The sequence below is a fragment of the Manis pentadactyla genome, chromosome 11, assembly GCF_030020395.1.
Source record: "Manis pentadactyla isolate mManPen7 chromosome 11, mManPen7.hap1, whole genome shotgun sequence".
Taxonomy (NCBI): Eukaryota; Metazoa; Chordata; class Mammalia; order Pholidota; family Manidae; genus Manis; species Manis pentadactyla.
The window spans coordinates 92,596,905-92,622,309 of record NC_080029.1 but is presented as its reverse complement, the minus strand read 5'-3'; the positions used below and the strand labels follow the sequence as shown (position 1 = coordinate 92,622,309).

Genomic DNA, 25,405 nt, shown 5'->3' with positions numbered 1-25,405 from the left:
AAGACTGTGAGCAATATGGCTGGAGATGTGGTCAGGGGATACAGTGGCAGAACGTGTGGCAAACTCCGAGCCATGTTAAGGGTTTAGAGCCTGGAGTGAAGCGAGCCGCTGGTGAGTTTGCAGCAGGGGTAGGGACTAATCAGTTTAGGTCACGTATGATATCTTCAGTCCCTGTGAGAATGATTAAGCCAGGGGGACTTACAAGTCTGAGTGAGACTGAGGCTGGACTCGGCTCTGACATACTCTCCCTGGTCATGAATGTTTTCCTGGGCAGCTTAGCACACCTGGACAAATGTTCTTTCACTCAACATGAATTTCCCATTCTGAAGGATCATAAATATTACCATCATTACCAAAGGAACTGGCTAATGTGTATATAAGTACTATAAGGCTTCCACATGCTTACACAAACACTATTTCATTCTCAAAGCAACTCCATGAAGTAGACTCTGCTATTAATCACATTTTACATAGGAGTGGGGCTCTTAGCAAGGCTTACTTGCTTAAGGTCAAATAAATACTAACTCTCAGAAGGGCTGGAGAAGGGTCCTGTACCAGGCTTTCTAACTTAGACACCTGTGCTCTGTCTGTCCATTTGGTCACACCACCTTCAAATCACAGGATTGAAACCACTAATGAAGTTTTGTAATATTTACAAGGATGAGTAAGAAATAATATGAAGTTGGGGTTGGGTGGAGCTAATGAGCTCAATTTTGAATATGCTGAATTTGAAGTGACTGCAGGATCTTCTGTTGGAGAACGTAGCAGATAATACAAGGGTTAGGGTTAGGATTATACTGTGTGTATTTACTTTAAAGGTCATCAGAGCTTTGCTGTCTTGTTTGTGGGACAAATTTAGGGGATGAACCGTAGCAGAGGTTTGTCTATTACCCACACAGAGATGATTCTGTGGCATGGCTTTTTTGTTCTGGAAACTGAATTTAAATGTGATTGGGCATTTGTCTTTTAGGGAAGAATGCATAAAGTAAACAGAATAGATCAGTCAAAGAACATGATTTTACATACCATGATGGATATTGATGACAACTTAATTGATTATAACTCAATTAAAGAATTTGTTGCCCAATATAGCTGCTTGGCTAGATTCCAGGTGGGTATGACAGTCATGTATAAGAAGCTACCACAGGATAGCTGCATTAATTTAGTGTGGAGCCTTCACGGGAGCCTTTTTTATTAAGGTATCAGTCATACCTTAATAAAAAATAAAAAATAATAATAAAAAAAGAAGATATCACAGGAAAAAGACCTAGAGAGACTCAAAAGCTCAATTCGAGCAGTGATGTTTAGTTTTAAAACTAATCACTCACAGCTATAAGACTAATTTTTAAAGCAGTGCAGAAAAACAGCTTTGTTTTCAATAGTTTTGAAACTCTCAAGCCTCTGACCCTTTCTTTTTTTTTCTCCTATGAAAAACAGTTGCTTTATAAAGTGACTTTGTTTGCTGTGGGCAATCCTCTGCACCTTCCAGAGGACACCCTAGCTTTCCTCTTTTTCTGCCTTTGTTCCTGCTGTGCCTTTGGCCTGGAATGCCTTTCTCATGCCATCTCTCTCTCTCTCTCTCAAACCTCCTTCACACTTCAGTGGCTGCTCACGGATCACACTGTCCTTTGGGGGCTCCTCACTAGAAGACCTCCTTCATTTTGGCAGTCTAGTCATTCAGTACTAGTAAAATAAAGGAAAGAAGGATGAAAATAGTAGTGGAAATTGGGACAATGTCTTAATGAGGCTCTTAGGATTGACCAAATGGAATTTCTTTGGTTAACCTGGTAATAATATTGTGGTTATTTTTGCAGAAACCTCTTTTACAATCTAAGCCCCAAAATAAAAATTGAAGGATTGAAATACATGCATACATACATAAAATTTGAGATACAGAAGCTTATTTTTAAAAGGCAAAAGTCATTAAATCATTAAAGCTGTATTTTCAAATAGGATGGCAAATTGTTTTATATGGAAATTCTCACTTTCATCAAGTCCTATATTCAAGATATATTATGATTACAACTATGGGAAAAAAACCCACCTCAATGTAGACAAAATAACAGGAAGGAAATTTACCAAAATGTATACTTCCCTCCACAATTAAAAAAAAATCTGTGTTCAAAGTATCTTTAATATGAATTACGACTTTTATTACAAAGAGTTTTTTAAAATTCTGCCTTCCTCAAAAGAGTATCTATTTCTACTATATGAGATTCTTGCACCAGTAATCAAAGTGCTATTTTTCTGAGCCAAAGTACTTTTTTTTTTTTTACTTTGATAAAATAAAGTCCCAGGAGTGCTCAGTAAACACTTGGTAATGAGTGAGTTTAATGCATTCACCTAAAGACCATTTCCTAAATACACTCAACACATTAAAAAAGGCAGGGGATGTGACAGAAAGCTTTGGTTACATTAGGTGCGGGAATTGCCAATGAATCACACAGATTAACCCAGGGAATTAGACACCTGTTACATACCTTTGACAAGGATCAGTAAATGTGTAAATAGCTTTATGTTTTCTCTGCTTAACTACTCTTTCACCAAACTAAATTCTTCCTCCAGGAGTGTTGACTGGATATTTCTGCTTCTCTCTTTAAACTGGAATCTGGTAAAATACACACATTGGGATTGCCAGACATCCTCCTCCTTGTTTTCTCACTTACTCTTAAAAATGTTTTTTTTTTAACCTTCCTATTGTGGAATTAAAAAAAAATTTTTTTTAAATCACCAGCATTCAGTATCTCACTGCTTAGATAATGACAGTTTACTTTTCCTGTCTTTTTAAAATGGGTCTATCTATATAAATAATGATTTTTACACCATTGAGATAAGCCACCCTGGTTTTGTATCCTGCTCTCCCCCTCCCCACCCCAGCTAACATTATTATATCATAGGCATTTCCCTTTGGCACTGGAAACTTTATCAACTTCATTTTTGATCAACAGCATAATCACACACCATGTCAAGGTGCTTGGTTTTTCTTTAAGATGCAGAAGTTTCCATTTCTTCACCAGCTGTTCAAACCCATTTTCATAATCATTTGTGAATTACCCATCCCCACCTCAACACGGACTGTCTGCTGATGCCTGACACCAGGCTGAGCTGGCACAGGTGAAGTGGGTCCCGAGCCTCAAAGTGACAGAGGTGCAAAGGGACAGATCCAAACTGAGCTTTGTCTTTCACATCATTTGAATCTTCTCAGCCTAAAAAGGAGGCCACAAAAACAAAAAACCTTCAGCAATTTTTAAAAAGGCTCAGGACAGAGGCTCTTTTCCTTAAGCTAAGATGCATCCATAACAACGGGAAAATTAAGGGAAGGAGGAGTACTAGGAGGAGGAGGAAATGGCAGCCCCACCCAACTCAGATGGAAGGAAAGGTCTAGGAGGATGACTAAATGCTCAGAGGCAAGAAGGTCTAGGATCTTGGTACGGATTAGTTGAAGGACCTTGGCTGACAGAAGAAGGAAGGAAATGGATCAGGGTGAGTACTGGGAATCTTACTTTTCTGAGGTGCTTAACCAAGAGATGGGAGATGTTTGCAGAGGGTATGGGGTGAACAGAAGAGACTGGAGATGTTCAAAGTTCGTTTTGTGATCTGGTTCTTCCCATTTCCTCATTTGAATCTTGGGGCACAAATCATATGTTTTCTGGGATCAGCTTAACCCTGAAGCTGTGGACAATCTTTTCTTTAACATCTTGGGACTGAAAAGGACTTGGGAAATCTGAGGAGGCCGACGGGGACCTTGGCCTTTCCTACCTTTTCTCCTGGTCCAGCTCCTCCTCTGGCTCTCAGCTCCCCTTAGAGAGCTGCTGCCCCTGGCCTCTGAGCTCAGGCCGCTTTATGGGTCCCCTTAGAACCTCTGCTGCTCTGCTTCTGGTGCTGAGAAGAACAGGGCCCAGCAGCGGGGGCCAGCCTGGCAGACACACAAGCCTGCCAGGGGAGGGCACCAAATACAATTATGTGTTTCTTAGAATTGTGTTCAAAATTATGTATCATAGACATAACTAGAAATTAGAGAAGTATATGGTATTTTAATACAAGCCAGAGTTTAATAGAGAAGTCTCAAGAGGCTTGTTTATATGTTTGATTCCAGGATATTTTTATGCTAACTCTAGGACATATTCCCCCTCAGTTGTCCCTAACTACAGTAAGCAAAAGACATTAGATTGTCTTTGGAAATAATATACTTTAATTAAACAAGTAATACACTAAATATATATGCTTTTTATAAAGAGTAAAAAGTTCATGTATTAGGAAAGTCCAACCTCCCTTTCACATACATCTGTACTCCTAATACTGCTCCTTCCTCACAGGAAAGAACTGTTCACAATTTGGTTAACTGCTCCCAAATAATACTAGATTATATAAAATTGTTTGTTTTATTCAATGAAACTATACAATACATATTATATGATGTCTTGCTTTTTAAAAAACTTTATCATATATCTTGGAAACCTGTGCAAGCCAATGCATATTGGTTTATCAAAAATTTGTAACGAATTACACTCTTCCATTCTGGGCACATGTGCAAATATTTCTTATATGAAAGACTTCTAAAAGAGCTATTGGATCAAGGACAATACTACTTTAAGTTTTGATGGGTATTGTAGGGGAGGGAAAACTTAACTTTTTTTCTCTACCAATCAGGTTCATTGGCTAGAGACCTATAAATTACACTGACAAAAGATAAATTAACAAAAGAAAACACAAATATAATTGTATTAACATATGCATTGCACCTTCACATGGGAACACTCAGTGAAGAGTAACTCAAAGAGGGTGGTTAGAACTTGGGCTTATATAGCATCTTAACATGAGAAAAATACAGTTTTAGGGAAGGGACAAGACGGAGGAAAAGAACTCTGAGTTTCTAGGGTGGAAATTGTGGGAAGTCAAATGTAGAGGGAAGTAATGAAAGATAAGGACAAATTAATAGTTTGCTATGTAGATTGCTCTGGTGTCACCTCTGGGCTGATGAGTATCTAGGGTTGTCTCTGGTGCTTAACGTCTATCCTTCCTGGTAGAGAGGGGAGGGAGGACAACTTTGTAAATGTATATCCTGTTTTGAAAATGTAAAAGCAGAGAGCTTTTCTTGTATCTGCTTCTTCTTGATGCCTTCAGATCAAAATAACCTTTAAGCCAAGGATTGTGGGATGGCATATTTAGCTGCCCTCACTATCAAACAATTTTCTCTAAAAAGTCTGTATGAATTTACATTCCCACCATCAATATGCCAGGCAGTCCATTTCCCTATACCCTCACAAAATAGGCTATTGTTATTCTTTTAAATATTTTTGAAGAGATCAAAGATAGGATCTCATTATTGTTTTAGTTTGCATTTCTCTGATGATAGCAAGGCTTCTTAATATTTATAGCAACTTTGATATAATATGAATATTAAGCCTTTGTTACATTTGCTGTAAAAGACTTAATGATGTGGCCTGTTGTAACCAGCCTGGAATACTTTTCTTCTGCCAGAAGCTGTTTGAATTGCTAAGTACAGGGTATAAACGATGAAACAATATAGTTAATCATATGGACACACTTACATGAAAACAGTGTTTCAAAGAAACAACATAATCGTACATGATTAACTGACAAATAAATGCTTCAGAGTCCAAGAAACTGCAGAACAGGGAGAGAGACCAGGTGAATCCTGGAGCTGGTTCTGCCCTGAGCTGCTGGCATTTTAGGATGACAAGAGCTGCAATTAACTTCTTTTCATTGTGTTATTTGGATCCCTAACACTCTACAGAGAAGCCAGGGGACCCCTCCCCAGTTCCACTAGAGCAGCTCCTTTTAGGTTTGTTTATTATGTTTTCATTTGAATAAAGCATAATACTCACTTACAGGAAAAAAAGTGAAAACCTCAAGACAACCACCACAGACCAGAGATTAAGAGCTAGGTCTGGAGTCACACTGTCTAGGTTTAAATGACATTTTTTCCACTTCCTAGGTAGGTGACACTGGGCAAGTTACTTAACCTCATAGGCCCTGTCTGCTCATGTGTGATATTGAGTTATAATTTTTTGTTGGGTAGTTGTGGTGATAGAAGGAGATAATGCATATGAAGCCTGGAGCTTAGTAACGCTCAGGAAATATTAGCTAGATATAAAACTTTCATTACAAGTGCTAGGGTATCTCCATGTCTTGAAGTGCTTGGGCAGAGTTTCAAGGAGAAGGTAGATGCTAAGTTTTCCTTGGTGAATGGAAGCAATGGGACATGTGGAGGTTGGAGAAGGGGCAGGGATTGTCCAGCGGTAGAGGTGGGCACGATCTATTTGGAGGCCACACATGGTGAAGTAGAGTTTATTCATGGCTTTGGGAGATACGATTGGGTAGGTATGCTGGGATCATATTGTGGAGGACTTTGAAGGCTTGACTAAGGAGTTTGGACTTGAACCTTTAGGTAATATTACACTTCTATTCTTGCACACTTAAGGGGGCCCAAAAACAATCTGCAGTAATCTCACCACACAGGAATATTTGTCAGATAGGAATCTCAGGCAGATATGCCCTTTCACACTTTTTAAAAGGGAAAAAATGAAAAAGAATGAAGTGTTTATCAAAGTCCCAAACTGATGGTAAGAGATGTGAAAAAAGAAGACAGTGATAGGGAAGCTGACTAAAATGAGGGGACAAAGGCAGGAGAAGGCAGGGAGCCGAGCCCAGAGGCCACAGGACATTTGGCAGCAGGTGACAACTCTCTCTGCTGGCCCTGCTGGGGATAACTTACCTTTTGTCATCTCTGCCTGGAGCTTCTGGTCCTTCACAGTAGGCTGATTGCCTAGGATGTGGTTGGCAGTGGATCCTTTTAACCTGCCCAGTCTTCATCCAAACTGGCTGAGGCCTTAGGAAGCCCTGGAAGTCAAGGTATTTCAACAAGTATTTACTTGCCTACCGCCTGCGCAGGACGCCGGCCGTCTCACACACAGGGTGGCCCCTCCTTCTCACCAGCTCCTCTGTTTGGGTTCCCATTAGCCTTTTGCCTAGATTATTGTGAAACTTCTCACTGCTCTTCCCATGCTGTCTTTTTTCGCTCTGATCTGGGCTACACACCACAGCAGAGTTCATCCTGATGTACTTTCCCTTAGGTACAAAAGGAATACAAGTTCGAAGCAAAAGCTTGGATAACACCAAGAAACTCAAAGGAAAGAAAAATTTCCCATAATTTTACCATGTAAGGATAATCTGTAGCATAGCTTTTTTAGTCTCTTTATCTTGGTTTTTCATATCTCATGGATTATTTCCCCATAGTTTTTGTTCTTTTTGTTGGTTACATCAAAATAAGAGGACTTAGTTTGCGTATCCCCCTCTCATTGTAGGACATTTGTGTTGCATTGAGCATCCGTATACTTATATTTTTGTATACAAATTATGCTTTTCCTTAGAAAAAACTCCTAGAAGAGGAATTTAAGTATCAAAGGCATTTATGTTTTAAGGGTTTCTTTTATTTAGTGATAAATACTGATAAATTGCCCTCAGAAAGGTGTAACATTTTATTCTCCAGTCAGAGATTGGTGTACCCATTGCTACTGAATCAAACAGCAGCATTTCAGCCTGGAGTCAAGCCCCCCCCCACATCCTGGCTGTCTTGCCAATGGGTTTCAGCTTTGGGCAAGTTCACTATGGATTCAGTCAAACCAAAAAGTGATAATGGAACGTTCTTGGGGTGAAAGGATTTATACCCAACTTTATTCCCACCATGGCAGGTCAGTCACTAAAATCCCATCCACTCAGAGCGAGTCTGCATCCAGCAAGCCGGTCTCTGCCTCTGGGCCTCTCTGCCCCTGCAGTGTCTCAGTCTCTGTCCTCTCTGCTGCCACCACTCCAGCCTCTGCTCTGCTCTCATGCAGCCACGCAGCTGTGCAGCTGTGCCACCATGTCGCCCAGAGCGCGGGGCGGAGCTCTTTGTATAGTCAATAACATACTGCCCACACGTGTGTAGTAAGCAAGGCAGCCAGGGCCAGGGGAGAATCCTGGCCACGGGACATTCACTTTCCCCACAGAGGCCCCGCTGCACTCACAGGCTTTCTCCCTCTCCTCCCCTATAACCCCACTGCCTTCTTGCCATTTTGCTCTTCTTGTACTTCACACATGCACCCATGTATCTATTCAGCAAACGTCTGAGAGTAGCCACTAGGGAAGGCAGGAGATCGTGAAAGTTAAGGGACAGGCTCTGGAGCCAGACTACCTGGGTTTGAATCCCAGTGCTGCCCAACACTTCCTGCATGTCAGGAACAATATTAACACCTCCATCATAGACTGGGTGTCAGAACATGAATTATTTCAGACGTGTAAAATGCTTCTGACGGTCCCTGGCAGGTAGAAAGGATTCAGTGAACCTTAGATGTGATTATCAGTAATTAGGAACCATGCTGCATCCTAGGCTTGGGGATCCTAGGTGTGAGAAGAGGGCCAAGGTCTCTGCTTCCATGGAACAAATTCTAGATACCAGTAAGTGCTCTGCAGAAAATAAAGACGGTGTTGTGATAGCAAGTGGTCATAGGGTTGGAGGTGGGCACCATATTCAGCGGCCAAATAAAACCCTGTGTGGTGGTTACCTGTGAGCCACAACTCAAACGGAGAGGTGGAGCCGCCCAGAGGGCAGGGCTGCCCCAGGTCTGGTCTCTCCGCAGGGCAGGAGCTTCACAGTCAGAGCTCATCGCAGGACGACAGCTATTTTATTGTTGCCTTTTTCCTTTTTTTAAGGCTGATAATATATATTTTGATCCTCTTATAGCCTTGGCTTTATAGTCAAGCACCAGGAGACACGTGGCCGGGGCTTGCCTCTCCTCATACACGTCATTAACACTGGTGGGCTGGTGGCCGACAAGGCCTTGTGGGCACTCACATGTTGTTACTAATTGCTTTTGCTTGATTTCCTGCTTTGCTGAACCTCTTCCTGATCTTGGATTTCTTTTCCTGCTCCCTTGAAAGCCCTCCCTTTTGTGTTCTGAAGTCATTGTCTCCCTGACATGAAAAGCAATTCAGTGAGCTCAATGTGTAATTATGTTAAGCTGAATACAAATGAAAAGCTGAGTCTCTAATGGAGAATGCGTTTTTTCTTTTTTTTTTTGAGACTGCATTTTTTCTGTGCACTGCAACCTTGGGTGTGGAGAGGGAGATATCTTCCTTCCTCCTTCCCTTTCCTTCCCAGGCCAGGAGTCAGCTTGGGGAAAAGGAAAATTGAGTCGTCTGCTCTTAGAAGTTATGCTTTGAACAGCAGCCAGGAAAAGGCTGCCCCGAGTCCTATTCCCTTCATTGGAAGCGATGTTAGCACTCCTGTGTGCTCTTTATGGCCTCTTTTGGGTATCTTATCTTTCAGGGTGGGAACTTTTGGGTATTACGTATGGGGTAGAGAGACTTTCTGTGAAGGCTCAGTAGGTCCTGGTATGACAATGTCAGGTCCTTTAGGAACAAATGAGATGCAATCAGTTTCCACTAGCATCCAGGCCAGTTGCTTTCAAAATTTTGACTATGACCCACAGTTTACATCATAACTCAGTTATACATAAGATTATACTTGGTCTTCCTATGGGGACTCATGGTGGTATTTTCCATTCTATTCTTCTTTTAAAAAAAAATGTTCACATTTCTTTCTGTTGATTTCACAAACAACTAATGGATTGAACCTGATGTTTTAAAAATACTGTTAAATAACTCAAAAGTGTCTGTCTTAGGTCTTGCCCTGAATTTTCTGGTTCCAATAATATAACTACTTAAGTACCTAAGTACAACATCAAGAGTTTGGAAAATTTTGAACTATTTGTTCCAGTACCTCACCTTCGACTCTACCTCAAGGAAATATATTACTAGGAGGGAGATCAAGGGACCACCATGCACATTCTGTTTTCAGCCAGATGGTTGACAAATTTGCGGGAAAGATGCAAACATGAAAACTGGATTCAATTTTACACTGTAAAGGAAATTTTAAAACACCTGATCCAACTTCCTCATTGGAATTAGAAATAGTCACAGCTAGTACTATACTGAAGAGTATCTCCTAATGGTTCAGTGTTAACTTGGAAGAAAGCTCTAACAAGAATCCTCCTTTAGCCTCTGACTTGAGACTTACTGCTTGGAACCATCTTATCACCAACGACCTGGATGAAGACATGGAAGGCAGTTCAGCCAATACCTAGGAGGAGAAGTAAAGCTTTTGGGTGAAAGTGTCAGGATTCAGAAAGGCCAGCGAGGCAGGAAAGGTGGGTGAAATTATTCAAGTGAACTCATTTAGAAGACATATAGAATCTATGTGGCACGGGGAAGGCAGTACAGCATGGAGAAAACAAGTAATGACCAGATAGCATCTTACTACACAGACAGTGACTGTAATGGGGGGGGGGGGGAAGGTGAGGACTTGATACTATGGGTGAATATGCTGAAACCACAATATTGTTCATGTGAAACCTTCATAAGATTGTATATCAGTGGTACTTAAAAAAAAAAAGTAAAGAAAAGCCACTAATCCATATAAAAAAAAAAGGAATCTATGTGGAAGTTCAACATACAAATGGCACAAAAACTGACTGGGAGCAAACAGCATCTAAGGCTTCTACCCGCTAGATTCCATTAGCAGCCTCTCGCCCCTGTGGTGAAGGTGAGAGCAGAAGATGCCTCCCGATCTGCCACTATCCTCCAGGGGACAAAATTTCTCTGGCTGAGAACCACTGAGATAAATCGATGTACTACCAGGCGAAAAGGCCTAATGGATATTTGTTGACAGGAAATGCGATAAATATCACCAGCAAAAACAGCAAAGCAAATGCAGTCTGAGGCTGCGTTATTACCAGTAGTAAGAGCAACTAATGGTTACTGAGTACTTACTCTGTACCTACCACTGCGATAAGGTCTTCACCTGTGAATCCTCCCTTAATGCTCACTTGAACCCTATGAGATAGGGATGTCATTGTCACCATTTTTCAGCCAAGGACACTGATTCTAGGGGCATTAAGTGACTCACTGAAGTCTCACAGCCAAGGTGGTGAGAACCTGTACTCTTGCCATTGTGCTGCGAGAGTTTTTAAACCGTACTCGGTGTCCACCTACAGTAGCAGCCCAGAAGGCAGTCATTGCCCTCATAAGCCCAAGATATGGCTGAGAAGCAAGAGATATGCTGCACATAACCTGGGTGACCCCCACCCTGGCCTGATATCCTAAAGTAGGGACTTGCCTATAGCCAAGTCTCCAGGCAGCTCATTGACTTAATTCATATAAACTTCTAAAATGCCCTTTCTTCTATCCACAGAATAGGGAGATTGTCAACAAAAGTGGTTAGGACTATGTGGTGGCACTTCAAGGGTTAAGTTTTGGTTACCTGGAAATATTTTGCTTTCTGGGCACTGTGGCTTAGGGTCCAGGTACAGAGTCACCGGGAGCCTGGTCCTCCCACTCCCAGGCCAGGACCTGCTAACTTGCCCTCTGAGGCTGAATCATGAAACTATCATGAAAGAGGGTGGCAGAAGGACTAGGACCTGGCCAGGAATTTTACCTAGTAAAAGTCAGAGCCAGGTGCACAGAAATGATTGGCTGCTGAGCCCAGGGAGCTACAGCTGGGCAGTGACCTGTCCCCATCTCGGCCCCAGTGGCAGCCTTGGAGCTCATGTCCATTGACCTGCAGAGCCGCAAGAATAACAAGGAGCATCACACGCAGGAGATGGGCTTGAAGCGGCTCATCGTGCGCCGGGGCCAGACCTTCATGCTCCGACTATACTTCAACCGACCCTTCCACTCTGGGACTGACTACATCATCTTCGTGGCTGAGACCGGTGAGTTCACTCCAGCCCAAGGCAAAGTCACCTGTATGGCTCTGGCCTCTCCTTTCTGAGCCCCTCCTGTCTCTTCTCCTGAGACCCCAGGAAGAATTTTATTAGTGCACAGCACCAATAGGGTACCCATTATCTCCTTCAATTCCCATGACAAGAGTTTCAGGTTGGTGCTGTTATGATCCCATTTTACAGATAAAATAACTGAGGCCCACTGATTTTATGTGGCTTGTCCAAGGACACCCAGTGGTGATAAAAGCCTTAAACCAAAAGATTTAGCAAGTAGAGGGAGAAGGTGAGGGTCCTTCCAGGCCCTCTGAGATCATGTCATATAGATTTTAGGTCTCATTTTGGGGTCATTCTCTCCTGCACAGGACCAGAGCCCACGGAGTTGCTTGGAACCCGAGCCACCTTTGCACTCACTCAGGCCCGACAAGGGAATGTCTGGAGTGCTGCTGACTTCACCATTGACTCCAACTCGCTCTATGTCTCCTTTTTCACACCGACCAATGCTGTCATTGGCCCCTACACTCTGAAGATAGAGATCTCTCGGGGCCAGGGTCCCAGGGTGGTTCACCCCCTGGGAACTTTCATCCTGCTTTTTAACCCTTGGAGTGCAGGTATGACTTGCTCATGAGTAGTAGCGCTAGCCTGATTCATCGGAAGCGCTCTGAGAGGTGCTTTTGAGAAAGCCCAGAAAAAAACAGCTGCATATCGATGCAATGTGCTCACTAAAAATCATCTTCACAAAGCTTTTCAATGTCATGATGAAAATGTTCATGGTGTGATGCTAAGTGAAATAGGTTAGGAAATGGAATACAGTGTGACCCTAATTGGATTACATATATGTGCAGAGAAAGTAAGAGTGGCCAGAACACAGTAAAATGTAATGATGGGTGTGTGAGTAGTGGGGATGAGCCATCTTCCACATCTTTTCATCATCTGCATTTCTCAAGTCTCTACAATGAGCTTGTCACTTTTATAATCAGAAAAAGAGAATCATTATTTTTTAAAGTATAGATTATATCGCCGGCCTCTAGAAAAGCACATAGTAGACTTTTAAGGGGTCCAGTCTTGATTTTTATTGCCGTCAGCCCATTGCTTCTCCAATTATCCAGCAAGCTACTGTTATTACTGTTTTTTAATTTTATTATTCTGTTTGTTTTTTGCTTTGGGGTTTTGTCTCTTCCACTGCTCTTAACTGCTCAGAGGACGATGTCTACCTGCCAAGTGAAATACTGCTGCAGGAGTACATCATGATGGACTATGGCTTTGTTTACAAGGGTCATGAAAGATTTATCACTTCCTGGCCCTGGAACTACGGGCAGGTAACACCTGAAGTGGGCCTAGGGCAGGTCGCCTTTAGCTGCTTCTTAGATAACTGTTAGCTCACAAAGGGCCACTAACAAAGTCAGGGTGTGCAGTGGTGGGCCAATTTCCTGTCCAGTGAGAGAGCCAAGGAAGGGGAGATGCCTTTCCATTTTAGCTTTAATTATTTTATATGAAAAACTTAAAATCTGAGTAGACAGGCTGCTATAAGCCTCCATGAACCTATCCCTCAGCTTCAAAAGCGATCAGTTTGTGGTAAATCTTGTTTCATTTATACCAGAGGCTTGCAACCTAGAGCCCACTGACTGTTTTTGCATGGCCTATAAGCTAAGATTGACTTTTACATTTATAAATTGTTGAAAAATAATTTTACAAAATAATATTTTGCGATGTACAAATTATATGAAGTTCAAACCTCAGTGTCCATATATACCATCTTATTGGAACACAGCATGCTCATTCATGTAGGTATTGTCTGTGGCTGCTTTTAGGCTGTAGTAGCAGAGTTGAATAGTTGAGAAAGAGACCTTCTAACCTGCATAGCCTAAAATATTATCTGGCCCTTTACAGAAAAAGTTTGCAGACCTCTTCCCAACCCCTTCCACCTTACCACTAGATTTCTTGGAAGCAAATTACAGATACCACATCATTTAATCCAGTAATACTCTCAAATACAGCTCTAAAAGATGATGACTCTTTCTAGACAACTGAGCCATAATAAATTACCACAATTGAAAAAATGAACAGCAATTCTTTAATAACATCAAATATCCAGTCAGTGTTCAGAAGGGAGGGAATCTTGGGCTCTGGGCAACTTTTCTACTCTTAACCACCAACCACGGTGGTGGCAGTTTCTCTCTTCCTCCCACTGCCATCTCAGCCCTGTCCGCACACACCAGGAGGGGAGAGGCAGGGGGAAGCAGGGAGCCTTGCTAAGGAAGACCAGCTTCCCTTTCTTCCAGCTGTGACAACTTGTATGATTTTTTGAAACTGAAATATGAGTGCATTTGGCAGCCAAAAGGGTTGCAACATATGTCACAAATACATGCTGTAAACCTACGTCATGAGCCTACACGGGCTTCTCTTGTGCTCACAGCGTCGACACTGAGCTCCTCTACCTGATCTCAAGGCCCTCGTCATGCTTCACCCTCTCCTCACACGCCTAGCCCTCTATTACTCCATCTGATCTTATCCCGTCTCACAAGTCCTCCAGAAAGGAGAACCTCTGAATGCTCAAAGACCTCAGCTGACATCCCCAACTTCCTCTCTTCCCCTCCACCTCATCCTTCAAAGCCCACTGGCTCCAACAGCCTTCTCCAATCCCTTCAGTCAACGGGGATCTCTCATCTCTCTGAATTCGATTTGCATTTTCCAACAGAGCCACACAGGTTAGTTTCCAGAGTTACGAATCTAATACATTCCCAATTAGATTTATAAACTCTTTGAAGGCAGGACCTTGTCTGTATTTTGCAACCTGCACCCCCACACCCACCCCAGCTCATATACATCATCCCTAAAAGTCTGTGTCACTGACTTTTGTTTGTTTCGGAATTTGGAACTAGAATTGTTCCAAATTCTACACATTTTTACTCTTCTCTTTTCTCCCTCAAAATCACTTGGAAGTTTGAAGAGGACATCATAGATATCTGCTTTGAGATCCTGAACAAAAGCCTGTACTTCTTAAAGAACCCATCCAAAGACTACTCCCAGCGGAATGACGTGGTGTACGTGTGCAGGGTGGTGAGTGCCATGGTAAGGACAGAAGCTTTCCCACCCCTGATAACAAGCTGGGCTTCCCCTGGGGCACTGTGAAAACCCACATGTCTGTCCTATGCAGATCAACAGCAATGATGACAAGGGCGTGCTGCAGGGGAACTGGGGAGAGGACTACTCTGGGGGTGTCAGCCCACTGGAGTGGAACGGCAGTGTAGCCATCCTGCGGCAGTGGTCAGCCAGGGGCGGGCGGCCTGTGAAGTACGGGCAGTGCTGGGTCTTCGCAGCTGTTATGTGCACCGGTGAGTGACAGGGAGAAGGGAATGCAGAATCACTCATTTAATCTTCATAATAACCCTTTGAGGTGGGGCCTTGACTATCTCCATTTTCATAGGAGTCATTGTGGCTTGCTCATCACCCCACAGCTAAGGAGTGGTGGGCACTTGGACTCAATCAGCATACTCTTTCTACTCAAGGTATCCTGCATATTCACCTGGGAGGAGGGTTGACCTGTTTTAGTCTCTGATGCAGCAGTTAGACTATTAAAATGGTTACCTGGCTAAAGAAGTTTGTGGTCCCAAAGGGGAGGCAAACCCAGATGCTTCTGCCACCGCTCAGGCCTCTCTGCTCCAGGTGAGAAACAGGTTGGCAGAAACTTTCAGTGCAAGCTGACGACCTGGGATAGCCTGATCTCACCTGTACACAGACCCAGCAGCTCCCAAATACTTCTCAGAGAGAGTCTTCAGGAGTTACAATGAAAGATTTGCTACTTTGCTAACTACCCTTAAGGAGCATCAACACTTTATGCATTATCAGTTATTTATAATTTAGTGCAAAGTTGTTGGTCAGATTATCTGAAGATGAGGGAAAGATGGAAAGTACTGAGGTGGCGGCCCATCTTCCCCAGTGTGGGCCAGGAGTACCTTACACAGCGTGTTATGCTGTGATGTTCAATAATTGTTTGCAGAGTTAATTGGTTGACTCTGAACTGGAGAATGAGGGAACACAGAATAGGGAGGATGGAGACAGGGGCCAAAGACAAAGTCCTAGATTTTTCTGAGACAGCCAGCACAGCTCAGCAGTTATGTACAGGTGCTGCAGATAGAGGAGAGGTGTAACTGTTTAAATCAAGTGACCTCACTTAGCTCACTTGTTTGCTGGAAAATGCTCAGCATGGCACCAGCATTTTTTACAGCCAGTTTGCACTGAGCTGGCTTGGAAGGTTTTATGAAGGAGGGCTCCAGCCTTTAGACCCTGGGACGAGAGGGAGAGGGCTAGGTCTGTGTCCTTGCTCCACCTCTGAGGCTCCCCATGCCCAGGCCCTGGCCTTCTGGGGCCACTGAGCGAGGGGGAGCTGCTCTTGCCAGGCTGCCTCTGGCTCTGTGCAGCCCTTGCCTAGTGCTCACTGCTGCTAACGGTTTTGTGAAAAGCTAGGAGCTACACTGTGCTGGGAATGGAGAGCTGATTGTGGAAAGGTGTCCTCCTGTGGAGCTTTTGAATGAACTGAAACAAAAAGATTGGTCAGTCTCAATAGTCCTCTTACTTTTCAAAGCATAATAATCCTCCCAGAAGCTTCAGGAGGCACCTTCTACTCCTCATGAGCAGGAGAGGGGTGGGATAAACCTCTAAATTTCTCACCTCGCTGGCAGAAGTGGGGACCTAAGTTCCGAAAGGCACACCTGACTTTTGGCTTGATTTTATCTGTATGACATGTGTGGTGCTGCTGGTGGTATAATGTTTGCTGTGCATGACTGTATCAGCGAAATTGACTCCGCTTTCAGAAGCCTTTGTAGCACTATCCCGAGCAGCCACGAGAGGGTACTGTTGCTTTACCAAAGATGGTACTGGCTTCATTGGACCTGCAGGTTCTGTCACTATATTCCACTTACCTCTAGAAGTCTGTCTTGCCCTTCTATACATTCTTGATTTCTTTCTTACCTCCTTCAAACCCTTGTCTTTCAGAATTTCAGAACTGAAAAGCTTCTGACCCAACTCCTTGTTTTGTTACACATAAGCAGACTAAGGGCCAGACAAGTTAAGTCACTTACCTAAGGTCACAAAGCCTCTCTTCTGAAATTGCCCACCACACAGGCCTCAAGTTTTTAACTTTCTTTCAAATTAAATGTTTTAGGTCATCTTTTTTTAATTTGGAAAGCTGCTGAATGGGAAAAGCCCTAAATGATAAACTGAGTTGTTACTTGTTGTTTTAAGTGACTTCAAATAATTTCTTTCTCCGGGTGGGATGGAGACCACTGAGAGGACAGGTAGGCGGCAGGGCTCTGGGCCTGGGTGCAGTGCTCCAAGGATAAAGGTGTTAGAGGTGTGGATCTGCAAGAATCTTGGCTTCTTTCTCCCCTCCAGCTTGAGTTAGTCTGCATGGGAGCCAATGATTCTGCCTGAATGAACTCAGTGATTCTCCACGCTTTTCTTCTCCAGTGATGAGGTGCTTAGGTATTCCAACTCGTGTTGTTTCCAATTTCCGTTCTGCACACAACATGGATGGGAACTTAACCATTGACACCTACTATGACCGAAACGCAGAGATGCTGCCAGCTCAGAAACGAGACAAAATATGGTAAGGGACACTGTCTCAAACACAGATCTCTGCTCTGTCCCAGGGAGGATGGGAAAGCTCTGACTCTGTTGCTGAAGCTAAGAGAATAATTCCCCAACCCAGGAGACAGTTCTGGCTAATGAGATCATTACATCAAACTCATTGGGGAGATAGAAGACTGGGAGAAAATGTTCTGCAGCCCACAACCAAGTGAATAGATTGCATGTCTTCTGATTACTGCCCTTAAAAACTACATTCATTTTCATCTTCCATCTTTGAGTCTTTTTGTTTGGACCATTCTCTGTTTCCCCTGTCAGGGCAAAGCCTGGACTTGCTGCCTCTGCGTACATCTTCAGTCTCTCTTGAGTCCTTCTCCCTGCCCTGCTGCCTCTGTGTGTGCATGTGTGCAAGCACGTGTGCGTGCGTACTGTGTATCTCTGTGTGTCCCTTTTTTATATCTTTAATCTCTTCCTCTGGTTGCTTTCTCCTGCTCTGCCCCAAATCTGATACCCTGTTTTTCCTTTTCCAGCCAGTTTTCAGGTAACACCTTTTAGTCTTGGGAGAACCAGTTGCTGTCCTTGGAGCCCCCTCCCTCTCTGAGCTCTTAGAGGAGGAAACTCTATTCAATATACACTGATATGTCTGAGAAGGTTTTTTCACTTATGTAGAATTCTGTCTGTGAATGCATGACCTGAATCTAATCAGGAGGAAACATCAGACAAGCCCCAAATGAGGGCCACTCTGGTTTTTTAAAAAAAAAAGGGGGCTGTATTCAAAATGTCAGTGTACTAAAACAAAGGCAGAGGAGCTGTTCCGAATCAAAGCAGATGAAGGATACTGGACAACCAAATGCAGTGTATGATCCTGGATCGCGAGGAATGCTATAAGTGATATTATCAGGTCAACTGACAAAATAGAAATATAGAAAGTAAATTAGACAAAATTATGTAACAATATGGAATATGTAACATTGGTAATTGTACAAGATTATGTATGGAAACATCGCTATTCTTAGCATATACACATGAAAGTAAAAACAAAGAAAAAATATAATCTTTATATCTATACTGAAAGAAAGCCAATGATAAGCAAATGGGTCAAAATGTTAACAATAAATGAATCGGGCATATGGATGTTCTTTGTACTATTCTTGCAACTTTAAGCTTGAAATCATTTTCAAATAAAAAGTAAGAAAAAAAAAAAAGAAACAGCAGCAATGAAATAAAACCCTCAGTACGGTGTCTGATAACCTGGCAAATCCTCCAGAATTGTGAATCTTTTTCTCCTCTTCCTTTCCATAGGAATTTCCATGTCTGGGATGAGTGCTGGATGGTCCGGAAAGATCTGCCCCCGGGGTACAATGGGTGGCAGGTTCTGGACCCCACTCCCCAGCAAACCAGTAGCGGTGAGTGAGGACCATGGTGGAGGGTCTGGGCTCCATGGGGAGGCTGGTCAGGGTGCGAGACCACGTGAGCAGGAGTCCAGAAAAGAGTGGAGTTTTCCCCATCTGTCCCCTTCCCAAAGTCGTGGTAGAGACAACTTGGAGTCAGGAGTCTTTGCCATTGGCAGATGGGGGACCCAGGCAGGTCTCTGGACCTCTCAGTGGTTTCCCCACCTGCAAAGTGGGGAAGATGGAGAGGATTCGGCCACATCACAGGGTGGCTGTGAGGCCCGCGTGATTTCACAGGCCCTGGAGAGAATGCTGTGGATGAGGGCCATTGCTGTCCTGCTTTTCCCCGTGCCAGCTCCCGACCTCCTTCCACCATGACCAGCCACCCCAGGTACGCATGTTAGCAGCAGAGTCAGCCATCCACAACTCCTGTTCCCTCCGCAGGGCTGTTCTGCTGCGGCCCTGCCTCTGTGAGGGCCATCAGAGAAGGGGAGGTCCACCTCGCCTATGACACCCCATTTGTGTATGCCGAGGTGAATGCCGATGAAGTCATTTGGCTCTTCGGGGATGGGCAGGCCCAGGAAATCCTGGTCCACAACACCAGTTCTGTTGGGAAGGAAATCAGCACCAAGATGGTAGTGTCAGACCAGCGCCAGAACATCACCAGCTCTTACAAGTATCCAGAAGGTGCTTGGAGCCCCAGGCATTTGGGGGAGGGGGGCAGGTATGATGTCTTTTGTGTTGTCTCCCAAAGAGTTGGCTCCCAGCTAAAACCTTCTCCACCCAGCCACCACCTCGTTGAAGATTCCCATGTGGCCCTAGGATAGGGTTGCTGGATGTAATAAGTAAAATACAGGGTGCCCAGTTAAATTTGGATTCCAGATAAATTCAGATAAACACATATTTTATTAGCATAAGCATGTCCAAAATATTGCGTGTGACATACCAAACATATGCTGTTTATCTGAAATTCAAACTTAATCGAACATCCTTTGTTTTATCAGGCAACTCTCTCGTGGTCTCCTGCTGTCCTGGCAGTGGGGGTGGCGGTGAGGGGAGAGATGGGCGCTCAACGCAGGAGAGAGCTCCTGGGCCTGTGAAAGGCGGATGCCCCTGGGGATGTCTGGGTGGACTCAGGCTGCCTGGACCCACCCTTGTGCCTCCACCTTCCCATCCATAAAAATGAGTTAACTACGTCAGAGGGCTGTGTGAGGGTAAATGAGCAAATACGCAGAAAGCACTTGTGTACACAGTGACTGCCCTAGAGAAGTGAGCAGCGGGGGTGAGCTGGGGTTAAGCCCGGATGTTGAGTAGCCCCAAAGGGCAAGAGCTGAAGTTCTATTTAAAAGGCTTGAGCATGTACTTCCGAAGTGAGGGTGCTGGTGGGGGAGAGAATCCTCCTCTGGCTTTGATGATGAAGTTAGTGATGAGGGCGATACTGATGACAAAGAACAGCACTGCGGGTTTATATTCAGCAACTTATTTAACCCCAATTTTTGGCAATTTTGTGAGGCAAAGAGATACCCTGGGTTATAGGTGACAGAACTGAGCACCAAGAGATTAAGAGATGATGACAGAGCAAGGACTGAACCGAGCGCCGAGCAACAGCGCCCGCCCCGCTCTCAGCCACGATGCTGTATTGCCCCCTCTACAGCTCTTCACGTGGTTGGGGCTTTAGGAGGGCAGCCGGGAGTTACTGGGAGGCGTGTTTCCCAAAGGCCATTTGGTCCTCTCCACCCCTCCCACTGCTGTCTTTCCTGGCTCTCCTTCCTGCCAGGATCCCCCGAGGAGCGATCTGTGTTCATGAAGGCTTCCCGGAAGATGCTGGGCCCAAGCAGGGCCTCTTCACCCTTCCTGGATCTGCTGGGGTCTGAGGGCTTCCAGGACCCGCCGGCGCAGCTGCAGCTTCACCTGGCCAGGCTGCCCGAGTGGGGGCAGGACCTGCTGCTGAAGCTGCATGCCCGGAGGGTACCGGACAGAGCCCACCCCCGGGGCCCCATCAGGCTGGAGGTGCGCTTCTGTGCACAGGCTCTGCTACACAAGGGCGGTGCCCGGGAGCCCCTCTGGAGGAAGACAGCACACCTGGACCTGGACTTCGGGGAGGGTGAGCAGGGCAGTTACTAAAGGAGGGGACTTTGGGGCCATGGACAAAGCTGAGCTGACTCAGCCGCATCTCCCAGAGACCCCTGCACCCCCGGCACCCACTGCTGGGCAGTGAAGCTGCTGTTGGCAGGAGGTTGAACGCCGTGGGTGGGATCTCTGCTGCCATCCCACCAGGCGAAATGTAGCAGTGCCCTGGGGGGGCCGTGGGGCAGGGCACTGCCTGCCTCTCTTTTACAGACTCCCATGCATGCTCTCTCTCACACGCAAACTGCTTTTTCTTCTCTGACACATAGACATTTTCTCTCTCTCCTTCTTTCTGAGACGCATTCCCGGGACACAAGATGCCTTTTGTCTGTGCTTAGAGGTACGGCTGCCGCTCTTGCTACCCTTCGACAACTATAGAAAGAAGCTGATGGATGAAAAGCTGATCCGTGTGTCTGGAATTGCCAGGGTGGAGCAGACAGGAAGGTCCGTGCTGGTGCTGAAAGATATCTCTCTGGAAACTCCCCACTTATCTATTGAGGTGAGGCGTCTGGACAGAGACCGGGCCCAGGGGCCCTCTGACTCACCCAACCCAGGGGCTGGGGATACAGCTGCGAACAAGACACAGTCCCTGCCTCAGACACCAAATGATGATTAAAGCATGGTATAGGGTTGTCTTCTGTCTCTAGGCAACATGCAGAGCAGGCCACACTGGCATCCCAGAGGAGGTGACATTTGGCAGAGAATGCATAGGAAGACACTGTAGAGAGAACTGAGGTGGAGATGAAGGCATCTTAAGTAAGCAAATAGCTTTGCAGAGGTGAAGAGACAAGAAAGGCAGTGACAGAGATGGAATAGAGGAGACGGACTTCAGAGAGATCACAAGTTCAATCCCACGGCTGACTGCTAATAAGGCAGGGATGACAAGAAAGAGGGAAACGAAAGGTGAGCCTCAGATTCTGAGTTCAGAGGCCTGAGTTGCTGGTGAGGCCATCACTGAGGAAGGAATGAGGAAGGAAGGACTAATGAAGAGGACAGAGAGGTTCCCCATCTCCTACCACCAGGGCTTCCTTGCACTGAAGCCTCCTTTCCCCACCTCCCCCTCACTCCTACAGACCTGCCCTCTGCCTAGCCCTACTGCCTCTGCACCCAGTGGATTTGTCAAAGGTGCACTCCACCCCACCCCACTTCCAGAATGAGAGGCGAGTGACCCCATGTCATAGCTGGCCACCTGACAGTTTTCACCTGGGCATGCTGTCAGGTTGTCAGGCCAAGGGATGCCAGGCAGCCTCCACGAGGGTACAAACGGTGGACAGAATTACAAGTGCAGACATGGCCTGGCGCTCAGGTGAGGGCCCTGCCATTACTCAGAACCTGGTTACAACAGGATCTGATGCAAATGCATCTGACTCCAAGTAGGCTATGAATTGGTCCCCACTGGTAAGGGACCTGGAGTGTTTTGTGTGACTATGATATATTCCAATTTTCTTTTTACTTGATCTACTTTGATACCCTGATTACCATGCAAGCAACCTGCTTCTAGAATTCTAGAATTCTTCCTTGTTCTTGCTTCTCTGGTTGAGCCAGAACATGCCACCAGTATGATCTGGGTGTTCAGAGATCATTTCAGCTCAACACTCATTAACCGAATGGCCATCATTTTGCTCATAGTGCACTAGGCACTGGGGCTCTAGAAGTGACTTTAATCCCTGCTCCCACTCACAGGCCAAAGCCATGCTGCTCTGGGACACAGACCTCACATATGATGCATTGAACTCAACTGGAAAAACTCAGAGTACATCTGTTGGTGTATATGAAGACAGAGCATTGTAGGGGAAAGATCCTGGCTGGTGGATGGGACACCTGGGGCAGGTCCTGTCTCTGCCGTGAACATATCCTGTGACCTTGGCCTCAGAATGACATTGCTGATGGCACATGGGCAGCACACATGACACCACTTCCTTACCCCATGCCTGCGTCAGACACTACTGATCAATCATGACACTCTCACCGCCTCTGGATTTGTCCTTAGGATCCTTTTTAACACAAAATTTCTATTAGCCACAAGAAACAGGTTGGAGCTGCCACTAAAATTAGAATGTACTCGCTATCCTGGACTAGATGGTGGGGATAGAAATAGATTTCAACTTGGTGCCAATTGCCAATTGTTGGTGGCGTCCTGAAGTATTGTGACCTAAAACAGACCAGGATATATGTTAACCTCAATACTTGCAGCTCATATTCTTCTCTCCCAGTGGCAGCATCTTAGCTCCTAAGTAAGCACTCCCTGGCAGTCACCAGTGATGGGGATGCGAAGTACTGAGCTGGAGGGCAGAGGTGAGGCCCGTTGCCTGAATATCCCTGTCTCCTTCGCAGGTTCCTGAGAGGGCTGAGGTGGGCAAGGCCCTGAGAGTCCACATCACCCTCACCAACACCCTCACGGTGGCTCTCAGGAACTGCATGTTGGTGCTGGAGGGAAGCGGCCTCATTGATGGGCAGATATCAAAAAAGTGAGTTCCATCGCTGTCCGCCTGTCTCAGGCTGTTCTTGGTTAAAGGGTACCTCATGAGGTCATAGGGTGGCCCACAGTCTCCTAGATGGGGCTCCTGGCTCCCAGTTTCCCACCCGCCTGGGGTAAGGTTGAGCTTGCTAGTGTTGAGGTGGAGAAGGAGGTGCTTATCCATCAAGAAGAATAACCAGATTACCCACCCCAGTTTATTCCTCAAGCCTCCAACAGGCTCTTTTTCACTTTCAGCATCGGGACTGTGGTGGGCGGACACACCACCGAAATCCAGGTGGACCTCTACCCCATCAAAGCAGGACGCCGTCAGCTGCAAGTCCTCATCAGCAGCAGCGAGGTCAAGGAGATCAAAGGCTACAAGCACATCTTTGTTGCCGCAGCCAGGGCTTCTTGAGCCCTGCCCCCACCCTCCTCAGGCCCGCTCTGTCCCCCAGCCCCTCCCTGAGCCCTGCCACCCTCATGTCCTCCTGGCCCCACCTCCCTCTTTTCTACTCCTGAAGGTATAGGGTTCTGTTTGCTTCTTCTCTGCCCTCTTCCAGCCTGCCTGGGGGGTGGAGGGGGGCATGAAGCTGTTGGAACCACTGTGCATCTCAGGAAGAGACAATAAAGACGTCTTTATTTATTACCGGTGTTGTCTCTTCTGTGCTAACAAGCGGCTTTCTGCATTTAAATTGTCTTACAAGCCTGCAGGCCGAGGCTAGAGGGAGGTGTCCCGACGTCAGCCTGGATGTGCTGGGAGCACACTGACTGTGGCACCATGGGGGCTGCCCAGGCGCTGCCCAGCAGGACTCCTCTGCTGCCACCCTGAGAGCATGGCAACGGCCCCAGGATGACTGGGAGGCACTTCGTAGCTAGCTGCCCCCAGTGGCAGGCCCTCACTTACCCTGACCCCATCTTCCCCTCTTGTTCCCTCACCCATCTGCTCCTCTTCATCTTTGACTCTATCCAAGTCACCCTAACTGCCTCAGCTTCTCTTCCTTTCCGTTGTTCGTTTTTGTTATTTTTAAGGACAGGAAGGCAATCTTTTGTATTTTCTTCCTGTGGTCCTAGAGATCATTTGTGCTCATTCTAGATTATTTGGGAAGAATAGAACAGTGAAAAGAAACAAAAGAAAAATCACCAAGAGCTCCCTCTTCCTAGAAGAAATCTCTGTTAATGTTTTGCCATATGTCTTTCTGGTCTTTTCCCCCTTTTCATTGTGCCTTTTATAGTTATCATTACATGGCTATCATCAAAAAGACTAAGAGATAACAAGTGGTGAGGATATGAAGAAAAGGGAACCCTCGTGTACTTCTGGTGGGAACATAAATTGGTGCAGCCACTATGGAAAGCAGTATGGACAATACTCAAAAAATTAAAGATAGAACTACCATATGATCCAGCTATTCCATTTGAGCCAATATCTGAAGAAAATAAAATCATCATCTTGAAGAGGTATTTTCACATTCATGTTCACTGCAACATAATTGACAATCACCAAGATATGGAAATAACAAGTGTCTGTCAATGGATTCATGGACAAAGATGTGAGATATGTACACACATTGGAATACTATTCAGCTGTAAGAAAGAAAGCAATCCTGCCATTTGCTACAATATGGATGGAACTTGAGGGCATTATGCTAAGAGATAAGTCAGACATGGGAAGACAGATACTATATGATCTCATTTATGTGTAGAATCTAAAAAAGCAGAAGTCGTAGAAGCCGAGAGAAGAATGGTGGATACCAAGGGCTGGGGCAAGGAGGAACTGGGGAGATGTTGGTCAAAGAGTGCAAGCTGCTAGTTAGAAGACAATTCCTAGAGCTCCAATGCATAACATTGTGATTTTTAAGTTAACAATACTATTTATACTTCAAAATTGCTAAGAGACTAGATCTTAAATGTTTTCACCACAAAAAAAGAAATGATATTCATGTGACATGATGGAGGTGTTAGCTAATGTCAGGGTGGTAATCATGTTGCAATATATGTGTATCACATCAATACATTGTATATCTTAAATGTACACACTATTATAGGTCAATTATATCTCAATAAAA

At 45.1% G+C, this 25,405-nt stretch overlaps 1 protein-coding gene across 2 annotated transcripts; it reads left to right on the top strand.

Annotated features, from left to right (window-relative positions):
• The first annotated feature begins 2,967 nt into the window (after positions 1 to 2,967).
• On the top strand, positions 2,968 to 25,405 carry TGM7 (transglutaminase 7). Of its 2 annotated transcripts, XM_036923666.2 has the most exons (13): positions 2,968 to 3,483; positions 11,592 to 11,774; positions 12,146 to 12,391; positions 12,981 to 13,099; positions 14,724 to 14,852; positions 14,938 to 15,115; positions 17,250 to 17,388; positions 18,669 to 18,772; positions 19,202 to 19,444; positions 20,535 to 20,861; positions 21,223 to 21,383; positions 23,219 to 23,352; positions 23,598 to 25,405. In XM_036923666.2, exons 1-13 carry the CDS (start codon positions 3,474 to 3,476, stop codon positions 23,755 to 23,757), a joined length of 2,133 nt encoding a protein of 710 aa, XP_036779561.2. In that variant the 5' UTR covers positions 2,968 to 3,473; the 3' UTR covers positions 23,758 to 25,405. The 2 variants fall into 2 exon arrangements, with proteins under 2 accessions (XP_036779561.2, XP_036779563.2); XM_036923668.2 differs by lacking the exons at positions 23,219 to 23,352; positions 23,598 to 25,405 and adding an exon at positions 21,532 to 22,189.